Source organism: Sinocyclocheilus anshuiensis, unplaced genomic scaffold (genome assembly GCF_001515605.1).
Source record: "Sinocyclocheilus anshuiensis isolate Anshui unplaced genomic scaffold, SAMN03320099.WGS_v1.1 scaffold712, whole genome shotgun sequence".
In the NCBI taxonomy this organism is placed as follows: domain Eukaryota; kingdom Metazoa; phylum Chordata; class Actinopteri; order Cypriniformes; family Cyprinidae; genus Sinocyclocheilus; species Sinocyclocheilus anshuiensis.
Window position 1 is genome coordinate 17,889 of NW_015555749.1, and position 11,353 is coordinate 29,241.

At 40.5% G+C, this 11,353-nt stretch overlaps 1 protein-coding gene across 4 annotated transcripts in view; it reads left to right on the forward strand.

The window, feature by feature from the left end:
* The window catches only part of LOC107673648 (suppressor of cytokine signaling 5-like), a 22,832-nt gene extending 13,118 nt beyond the window's left edge, over nucleotides 1-9,714 (forward strand). For 3 of the 4 annotated variants that reach the window (XM_016467334.1, XM_016467335.1, XM_016467333.1), the window contains exon 2: nucleotides 3,905-9,714. In XM_016467334.1, the coding sequence (XP_016322820.1) occupies nucleotides 3,924-5,510 (1,587 nt within the window). In that variant the 5' untranslated portion in view covers nucleotides 3,905-3,923 and the 3' untranslated portion in view covers nucleotides 5,511-9,714. The remainder of the gene's footprint in view (nucleotides 1-3,904) is intronic. The other variant, XR_001632423.1, reaches the window with a different exon arrangement.
* Nucleotides 9,715-11,353: the final 1,639 nt, after the last annotated feature.

An 11,353-nucleotide genomic window follows, 5' to 3' on the forward strand; every position in this document is an offset into this window, starting at 1 on the left:
GGCGAGCCGCTATCGTCGGATCATCAGGATGGAATGGGAGGTAGAGTTGAGTGTCATCAGCCAAATGCCATGTTTCTGAAAGACAGAACCTAGTGAAGAGAAGTGGTCCAAGAACTGAGCCCTGAGGCACCCCAAAACACCAGTGTGAAGGGGTGTGTTGATGTGAGTGAGTGCAGGTACATCTGCAGGAGAAATGGCTTGAAGAAGATCAGATGGAATAGGATCAAGCGGACAAGTAGTAGGATGATTAGAAAGGATGAGTTGGTAGACTTCTGCCTCAGAGAGTGAAGAGAAGGATGTGAACGAGTGTATGTTTGCTGGTAAGATGTGCTTGACAGATTGTGGTGTGGAAAATTGTGCACTGATGGTTTTAATTTTATTAATGAAGAACGTGGCAAAGTCGTCAGCTATTAGAGTTGATGAAGGAGGGGGAGGAGGAGGACAAAGGAGGGATTAAAAAGATTAATTAAAAATTAATCAAAGATCACCTTTGCATAGGATGTATACACATTCTTCCAACACATATTTATCATTCCTTTACTTGTAAAGCCCTCAGATATGAACACTGCATGGATGAGGGGTGTAGTACTCTAGTTCTTGGAATTGGTCTTTTGCCAGTTGGGTTTCAAAAGAGTATATTGAAGATCTCCACAGTTGGTGTGTATTGAGAAGCGGTGATAGACTTGGTCTTGAGACCAGAGTGCACTAGGAAGTTAAAGGATTAGTTCACTTTCAAATTAAAATTTCCTGATAATTTACTCACCCCAATTAGTGTTAATTTTGTCAGCTATTTTCATTTTAGTCTTAGTCTTAGTCCCGGGCTAAAATGTCCTTGTTAGTTTTTATCATATTTAGTCAACCTTATCCTATTTAGTTTTAGTCAAGTTTTAGTCGACTAAAAGTCTCAACATTTTAGTCTAGTTTTAGTCCAAGAAAATCTGAAGTATTTTAGTCTAATATTAGTCAATGAAAACTTGACATTTTAATAATTATTAATTAACTTTTTTGATTGAGAATCTAGGCAAAAACAAATGACCCTTGACTTCATATTTAGCACACAGTTTCACAGAATACATTTTAATGAACTCTGTGACCCCTTTTCGTGAACCCTTCTGACCACCCTGCACCACAATTTTACAAATGTTATGTAGTGCAAGTTCATTCTGGAAGTGGAGCAAGGTTCCTGAGTTTGGGGGGAAAGGTCAGGCTTGTTGGCCTCTATGCACATTGTTACCATAGCTGCACTGCCAGATCTGAACTTTGATTTATGGTCATCTTTTATGCTTTGAGGCTGGCTTTGAAAGGGACAAAGACAGGCAAACTAGAGAAAAGAGGGGTAGAAAAGACAGAAGGAAGATGCTGAGAGTTAATAGGCTTTTGCTGTACTTGCACTAATTTGCCGTCCTGACTTTGAGCAGCAGGTTCTGCCAAAATGTCACCATGTTCAGTATTTGGAAACATGAATGAGGGTGAAGGTTTAAAAGTACAGGGGTATTATGGCTTGCTTTCCTTAAAAAAAAAATATAGCCTCAGTTGAAAGAAAAATTTAATTCTCAATTAAAGTTGAGATCCAGCGCCATTTACTGTGATGTATGTAAAAATAAATCTTTAGGGGCCGCTAACCTGATGACCACTAGCACAAAGGATGAATCCAATATGATATTAAAGCAACGTGTCTATAATAATTTTACCTTGTACCTAAATCTTGCAGGGTTATGCAAAAAAAATCAGGATTAAAGAATTATCTCTCTTTTAGTTCATGAGTTGGAATTTGATATGACAGAATGAGGAATCTGCCTGTCTTTCATGGCTGTTTACATTTATTTTTTGTAACTTTCAAGCAAGCAGTGTTGTAGTATAGTGTTGTTTTTGGCAGCCTGTTTTAATTTTAGTTTTAGTCTAGTCTTTGTGTGAAGCTGTCATTTTAGTTTTTATTAGTTTTAGTCACGTTCGTAGTATTTGAGTCCGGACAAAACCGGGCTCGGACTGAAGTCCAAGATCATAGGAGCATTTTAACCGGTCTTGGACTCGTGTTTAAGATGAACTCGATTATTATAACACCACAAACAAGCCTTTGTACATTGAAAAATTCAGATATGTTTAACTAGAAACGCAAAGTTTTGACGCATTAAAGAATTACAACATTTATTTTTCCAAAATTTCAAAATTCCTTTTAACTGTTTTTGCTATCATTTGCTACCAGAGTCTAAATTCAGTTATACATTTTACATAATTCCCTGTCTGCACAAAATTTTGTCTGCACTTCCCACCCCTATTAGTATCAGAATCCATGCTGATACCAGTTGCTGATTTTCTGTCAGCATCACAAGTCATAAGTTGGTCCATCTGAAATTTTTAGTACATTTACACAACACCCAGCAGCCTCTAAAAAACATGATACCCATCCTTTTCCTCTTTGCTAACTGAGAGAAGGTGAATAATGCTCTGTAGCTCTTTCTCCCCATGACCTACATTCTGTTGTTCTTTTTTGTCAGGAGACTTGATGAACTATCATTAATTATTTATGGCAGTTTTTCTCTCCTGTTCAGGCTGCTCTTGTTGTGACATATTTCACATTAAATAATTTAAAGTCCTGGTTTTTTATTGCAAATTGATGCAATGACATGCTTTGATAGTAAATTATTATTATTATTATTATACATACAAACTACATTATTATTATTTATTATATTTAAAAAAAAAAATGTATATCTCGTTAATGTGAAATGTGAATAATAGCCAGTGAACAGGTAATTAGCCCAAACACAAATTCATGCTTATGTTTGCGAAGAGTGCCTGAGCTTTTTAAAGATTATTATAGCCAAAGCCAAATCAAAAGTTCTTTTACACAATGATTAAGGAAACTAGGATTCATAGAGCTCATTCAAAACCTCTCAGTTCATTAGCTGCTGAGTGTCGTGCTACGGTGGGTCAGAAAAAGACATTGTTGACATGTTGACCAAGGTTATTATAGTTTTGCATTTTTAAATTCGCTTTATTTTAATATCGTTTTCAAATTTGCAATAAAATTTAGTTTAGTTTTTATTAGTTTCTGACTTTGGCTAATTTAACCTTAGTGATGCAAATGTCTAGCGACACAAAATTAAAGCATGCTGAGATTGATTAGATGGTAAAAGTATACAAATACACACCAAAATGAAGCAGTCATGCCTTTTTAAATCTACACAAGTTGCGCTTACATGATGCGGTTGTGTATGAGCAAATTAAAACCAAAATGCAACAGCATGGTTTCTCGAGAGAGAAATCACAAGTAATAAGTATGCTCAAGTTTTTGACTCGTACATTACACGTCACATCCTGATGTCACGTGTCATTACGGGACCTTCACGGGTTGTGTGTGAACGCACACACAGATTTCGGGAAATCACTGGCAGTGTGAATGAACCAAAATCTAACAATCTGGAAACAATTCCCGGGACACATTACCCATGTATTTTCCGGAATCTCTCTGTGAAAAGGGCTAATGATTAATTAAAAAATGAAATATTGACTAAATTATAAAAAAAAACTACACCAAACAAGCAAAAAAAACTGTTTAAAAAAATTAACATTGTCACAAATAACAGGCAATCTTTAAAACCTTTGTGATAGTGCAATGGTTGATTAACAGGTGAGAACTTAATTGTTGTTCAGGTTACATCTGGATAGATTAACAACTACTACAAAGGCAAATTGGTCACATTTGTTTCTGACTTTATCTGAACGTGGAATGAACAAACATTTTAGGAGATTAACACTTATACTCCCTGTGCTCTCTCAGTCACTCACACCCACATGCAAACTCTTATGTCTGTACTCTTTGTTGTTGTTTTATAACTAGGTGGTTTTAATCTCTTTGGTTTTTGTCTTCATGTACTAATGGAAGTCTGACTTTTTGTTCCAGGTCCAGGTGCCCCCACCTCATGGAGAAGATTGGCAAGGTGTGGAGTAACCTGAAGAAGGGATGTCAATCTCTGCTCCTCACAGATGGGGGTTCTTGCTTTGAAACGCCACAACAGCTTCAACCGCAAACAGACACAGTATGCCAGAGTGTGGACAAGGCCCAGGGAGACAGCACACTGGAGGCTGCTAGTCCCTCTAGCAGTGTGGTGGCACTCCCTCTAGTGGCATGGAGGACCAGTGGGAGTGTGACACGACAGGGCCATAACTGTGTAGTGGATGTACCCCAGATACTAGAGATCACAGTTGAGCAGGATACCGAAGATGCTCGTGCTCCTCTGGGAGTCCGCAGAGACTCTTATTCACGTCATGCACCTTGGAGTGGAAAGAAGAGACACTCATGTTCCACTAAGGCTCAGAGTTCTCTGGAGACCACAGATCGGCGATCAGGCCGGTCTCTGCGCAGACATGGGACTGGTAGCAGCCGTGAGGAACTGGAGTCAGGGGCAGCACGCTCCCTACGGCAGCAGATTCATGATACAGTGGGCCTGTGCCTCCCACTGCGCTCATCCTCTCGGAACAGTCACCTTCCACCACCCAAACGTAAGATACAAATCACAGAGCTGATGCTGGAGACGTGCCCCTTTGCACCAGGATCAGACCTTGCCCGAAAATGGCACCTAATTAAACAGCACACGTCACCATTCACAGTGATACCAGTGGATTCATCCTCAGATGCTTGCGGTGCTGCCTGTGCATCACCAGAAGATGAGGAGGAGCGCTTACGCGAAAGAAGACGACTCAGCATTGAGGAGGGTGTGGACCCACCTCCAGATGCCCAAATCCACACAGTGGAGGCCATCACAGCCCCCCTAGCTTCCCTTTATAAGCTGGGACCTAAATTGGCCCCTGGAATGGGTGAGGCCCTAGGCGATAGCCGGGGGGCAACAGCAGCTAACTGTGACTCTGAGGACGACGATACCACCACTCTTTGCTTGCAAGCTCGCAGGCCCAAGCAGCGGCACGCTTCGGCTGAGGGCCTCCTGAGCAGCAAGCAACCGGGCCCTTGGAAAGTACACACTCAGATTGACTACATCCACTGCTTGGTTCCAGATCTGCTACAGATCACAGCACTTCCCTGCTACTGGAGTGTGATGGACCGTTATGAGGCTGAAGCGCTGCTGGATGGTCGGCCCGAGGGAACCTTTCTGCTGCGAGACTCTGCTCAAGAAGACTACCTGTTCTCCGTTAGCTTCCGCCGCTATGGCCGTTCGCTGCATGCACGCATTGAGCAGTGGAATCACAACTTCAGCTTTGATGTGCACGACCCTTGCGTATTCCACGCAGCCACTGTCACAGCTCTCTTGGAACACTACAAGGACCCTAGCGCTTGCATGTTCTTTGAGCCATTGCTCACTGTGCCTCTGCACCGGACCTTCCCATTTGGCCTTCAAAGCCTTGCTCGATCAGCCATTTGCAATGGGATCACCTACGATGGCATCGGGGCATTGCCACTGCCCCCTGCTCTGCAGGATTACCTCAGGGAGTATCACTATAAGCAGAGGGTGCGTGTACGCTGGCTTGAGAGGGAGCCAGTCAAGGCCAAGTGAGGCAGGGCAGATACTTCTCAGCTCTCCAATAGGAGTAGTCTATTCAGCACTTTGCAGAGGTGGAGGAATTACAATTTTTTTGGTGGGGGGGAAGGGGTTAACTGCTCGGGGTTAGATGTTTGAAAGGAGGGACCTGAAACTGAACACGATATATAAGCTTCTATCATTTTTTGTTATCACTCTAACAAACAAAGACATTATATATACAGTGGCTCTCCAGTGTGCACATTTCACAACCGCTTCTGGACTAGGATGAAGCAGCAGAGGTCTTATTCTCATTTTCCCTACTCCCTCAGTTCCTATGGCTGTGCTCTAGGGGAAATCTGCAGATACAGATATTTTCATGCCCCTCCACTCTTTCACGTCTTGACTATATGGTTTATAGCCATTTCACTTTTATTTCTGTTGTCCCGTTCACCTCCCAACCTGTCCTTAATTTTCATTGTTCTAATCTTCATTGTTTCATTGTTTGCATTGTTAAAGCAAGCTTATTCAAAATAATAATGTGGACAAATTCTGAGGGGTGGGGAAATGAAAGGTGATGTTCAAATATAGCTTTTTCGGCTTCTTTCATCATCCTTAACTTTCATGGTGCTCTGTCAGTGGTTCCCATGGTAACATTCTGTGCTCATTCCGTGGTTAGAGGAGGAGGCATTCTAGAGCATAGAGCAATAGAAAGGCTTTCGCCCTGCTCATAGAGAACGAGACCGAGAAATCCATGAAAGATGGATTGACCATAAACTATGTGTCCAGACAGCTTTTGGGAATGCGTTGCAGAAGGGCTCTGTGACGTTCTGCTTCCTTGCGCTTCCGGGAAGCGATAAGGATGACGTGCACAACCTGACGCGGTGTGATGTGAGAGCGCTTGGTTTTCAAAAAACATAGTTACTCACACTCTGCGTTCTGTTGCTGTCAATATGTTTTGTAATCATGAATTCCTACCACTAATTGCACGGGGGTGGGGGGGGGGGGGTGACTTAATTCCGTATTGTCTTTTTTGTATTGTTGTGAATGGTCTATCAGTGCCCTGGTAGTTGGGCGATGATTTAGAGCACTTTAACTTAACTGTGCTTATGTTAGTGGGTGCAGCAGAGGCAATACATAAACCTGCTACACTGGGACCATTGTTGTTAGGCATAAACACCCTCCTATATAGGAATAAACACTCTACGCTCACTTTGTCTAACCCACATTGTTTTAGAGAGGACAGAGTAAATTTTGATGTGACCCCATCAGTGCCATTGGATATGGGTCAAGCTGGCTTGTTTGGCTTGATTTTGGGATGATTTAATAATTGATGAATGATCTGTATATTTAGGTTTATCGGATTCTTTTTTTTTTTTTAAGCAACTAGGAGGAAGGTTCAGGATTTAAATAATAGAGTATAATCACATTATTGGCCCCTAGGCCAAGACCAGCTTCGTGATCACTTTAAAATCAGCCATATCCACACTTAAAATTCTTGACTAAATTTGACTTTCAAATGTCATAGGTGTTTTTGATGAAAGCTGGAAAAAGGATAAGACAGATTTATAACTTTTGTGCCGTTTGCCCCATCTGTTTAGTCTCAAAAAAGACCTAGATCACTTAAGTAGTGTGCCTTCATACATCTAAAGCTTTTAGTTCATCATATGGTGCATTCAGTGGATGTGTTACTAACAGTGGTCCAACTGGAAAAGACATGTTTTCCATTGACTGTTCCTGCACTGAGTGCCAATGGCACTGTGAGACATCCTCTTCATGGGCCTGGTGCTGATGTATGATGTATTTTGAGTACTGCTAGGAATATGACTATAGAGTATCACATCTTTCTGACTTGTTTTCAGCTGATGAGATCAGGTAGAACTGCCAAATGCTAAGCTCAGGCTCACAGCACCTAAACAGCAGTGTGGTACTGTGCGACTATAACTAGATTTGTGTGCTTGTGTGTATGTGTGTGAGTGTGTTGCACTGCCCCTGACCTCCCTGTCATGTCAACCATAAGAAACTTCTGCTGACATGAAAAGTTGTGTGTTATCCCAGGCAACACTAATTAACAATCTATCCTAATGCATTTAAAGTCGTCTTCCTGCACGTTATCCTGTCCTGAGTCTTTTTCCTCGCACAAAAATAGATGGTCAGGGTCATCCTAGGAAGAATTCAAAGACACGAGGAGAGAGCTTTGGGGCGATGCTGACTCACTACTGTGTGATTTGATCTCCTTCACCACCTCTCTTTATGTAAGGTGTGGGTGAAATTAGTGCAATTTAGACAGATCTTTGGCTTAGATGGAGGTTGTGAAGCAGGTTTCAGGTTAACATGGCATCTGAAAGGGCCAGCTGTCCTGCTTACCGCTCACCTGTAAAAGTGTCATGCTTGGCTTTGCTCCAGACACTCCTCACTGCACTAACTCATGAAACTTGACCTGTACCTACCTATACCTCTGTGTACCAATTTTTATCAGGGGTAGAACATTTGCTCAGTCAGATTGGGGCTAGACGTAATGGATTAAAATAGATATCTATGTATCTATCTATATATAAATATATATAGATACAGATTTTAAAATGAAATATTTTTAATATTAGTAACTGTAAAGAAATGCAATAATGTTCTTAGGCTTAGCTCTAATGGTGACCCATGTGAAAACTGATGTGAATTGTCTGAGAAGTAGGTCCTTTGAACTTGTCTTCAGGTTAGGATCATTGTGTTTACATCATGACAAAAAACGGATATGGTGCAATGTGTCAAAAAGGTGTGCGAGAGAAACTATAGATTAATGTGACCAAAGGTTTAAGTTTGGTGAAAAATTGTCAATTTGATAGCTTTTAGACACCATCCTCATAAAATTATTGCAAAAATGTTCCAAGATAAACATTTTCAAAGTTAAACAGGGCCTTGTTTTAGACCCTAAAGGTGCTAATTGGCTCACTGTATGGATTTATTAACTTTCAGAAGTGCCTTTTCTTAAATTTACTCACCCTTTCCTCAAGTAACCCAACTTTAGTGGTCCCCAGTCTAGTTAATTTGCATGTTGCAGCAAATTAAAGCAAAACTCCCTGTTGTAGAAAATGCAACAAAAACATATGCATTAGTTACATTTTTTTTAATACAAGTCTGTAGTTGTGTGCCACAAGAAGGTTAAAAAGTTGAAAATATCACAAAGAATTAGTGTACACAACGCTTTTAATCCCCCATATTTTATTGCCCAATTTAAAGTCTGGATTTGCTGTTTATCTGTTCACCAGAACAATATAGTTAAACATGATCAGGTGTATGATTTTATCGGTCAAAATGGATGGAGACTTTATCACAGATCACAAAGCAAGATGAAAAGTTGTGATTCTCAGATGTGATACGAAGGCTTAGATTGGCAGTGTGTGGCCTCACACATGATATGCGCCTGTCAGTAGCCTTGTTGCAGTAGCTGAAATTTCTTTTAGAAAATGACAAGACTATGTTCAAATGTTAGAAAGTCATTTTGTGTGCAGAGCCTTGCACATTACCAATAGGAAAAGTTTTCTGACAATGTTTTTTGATATGTCTCACAAACTATAGGGAGGTTGTGTTCAGCAACGTTTAGACAGAAATAAAAGACTGACTGGTTGTCTGAATTGTATTAAATTCTGTTGAATCGGTTTCAGATTCAATAAATCACAAGCATCACCATGGTAACTATGTTACCGTAAAGCTCTATATGCACATTTGTTTTAGAGAAAGGGGCTGAAGGTGAGGTTTAGGACTGGGTGTCATGGTGACAGCACTTGACATGACTTTTGCGCCACCCATGACCTGCCTCTGTATTTCTGATTGGACCCTTGAGACTAGCCCCTCAAAACACTTGCTGAAACATGCACCATGGATTATCTGGAGTGACGTGGTTATCACTGTCCCTCACCATCTTATATGTTTCAATTATTATTATTATATTTTTATACACTGCCCAAGGTTTGTACTGTACAATGTAATTACTCGCACTTGATGTCCTTTCTCTCATCTTTCCTTCATTCTCTCTTATGTACAGTTAATGGTCCCTACTCCCAGGCTGTTACTAAGTTGCTCTGTTGTATTATTTTGTTTGACTTTGGGTTACAGTTTGCTGTTTTTGGGGGGCAGAGGGTTGCAGCTCTGCTTGCCCCTCTTTCACCAGTATCTGTCACTCTTGGTGCTCTTGGCTTTTGCTTCATTGTCTTAATATTCAAAAATAAAAGTGTTGTATGTGTAATGTTTTCCTGTTTCCTTTTTTTATTTAGCACACTCTGACATCAGGTTGCTTTATATTGCTGATAAATAAATATCTATGAAAGTTCTTGGAAAAAAAGAATTTCAGAAATGTTATGTTGAAATATTTGATTTGAAAAGGTCACCTCCATTAATTTTAGTTTGTGAGGGATAATAGGTTGCAAAATTCTTTATCCTGAAATGTATTTTATTTTACATGTTTTTGTTTTTAGTTAGCCTTTGCTTAGCAGTCTATTAGCTTAGCCTACTAGCTATTGTGTTAACATGCTAGAACATCTAAGATATCATCATAACGCACTACATTTTTAATAAGACATTGAGGAAAGGGATCGTGCATGATTCTGGAACTGAAGGCAGAGTCAGGTTGTCATGTGTTTCTGCAGTGTGTTCTGTTGAAGTCAGGTAAAAATAGTAAATGGGTTCAGTTTATCTGCAGCAGACCTTTTTAATAACTGAAAGGCTGCATTGATTGAGGAAGAGATGGAAGATGGGAGGTAGGTGGGAAAATATGATGCAATCTCTCAATCTAATGCACTAGCCAAATCAAACCAGTATTATATAATGCACGTCTTACCAATTCTGCATTAACCTATGTTCCATGTGTTTTCATTCCCCTGTTCGGGGCTTCAGGTCAGTGGGTAAATGTGTAGGGACCTGCTGGAGTTCAGTATGGACGGTTGAAGCCTGCCTTTTAGACACTGCACTGTGCTATAAATATACCCAGACATCTGGGCCTTGCCAACAGTTAGAAGTTCACAGTACGGTTCTTGTGGTAGCCACAATGGAATAACTGTTCAAATCACATCTGCTTCATCTGGTCTTGTCATCCAGCTCAAACAAGGTAAGAAAAGAAATAACCCTGCTAACCAGCCAAGACACCTAAACACTGTCATTTTAAAGATTCTTCTGCTAGTGACTTTTGACTCTTAGAAAAAAAAATCCTGTTCATTTACTTTCAGGGCCTCTGTAATGCTCAGCTTTACCCCCTTGTGGCTCAAAATACTTTTCTACAAGAAGGCTGTTTCGTAAGTTCATAGAAAAGGTCCCAGGTCACTCACCTCTTATTGCTGGACCCAGTGTTGAGATTCCCTCCTCATCGACTCTGATACTATAAAATGTAGTCAGTTCATCATTAAGGCTCTCCATCTCTTTCACAGAAATGGGGAGGACAAGGGTCGGGTTGCATTCTGTCCTCTGCAAGTCTGTCTGGCTGGCGTTTGTAAAACACGTGTGTAATGGGCAGTGGACTACCAAATGACACGCAGTAAACCTATTCATCAAACAATTCACATCAACTAGATTGTCCACTAGAAATAAGGTCTAGAAATTAAGTATGTTTTCTACATATTTAAAAGGCGTCTGCTTTTTGCTGGATTAAACTCGATACAGTATCTCCCAGAAGTCTATGATTTGCTATTGATTAAAGGGGTGGTTGATTGCGATTTCACTTTTTTAACGTTAGTTAGTGTGTGTTAATGTTGCTGTTTGAGCATAAACAATATCTGCAAAGTTACGAAGCTGAAAGTTCAATGCAAACGGAGATGTAGTCTTTTAAAATTCTGGCAGTTTAATGCCTACAAAACCGGCTGGTAGGGACTACAACAAGTTACTTCCCGGGTTCA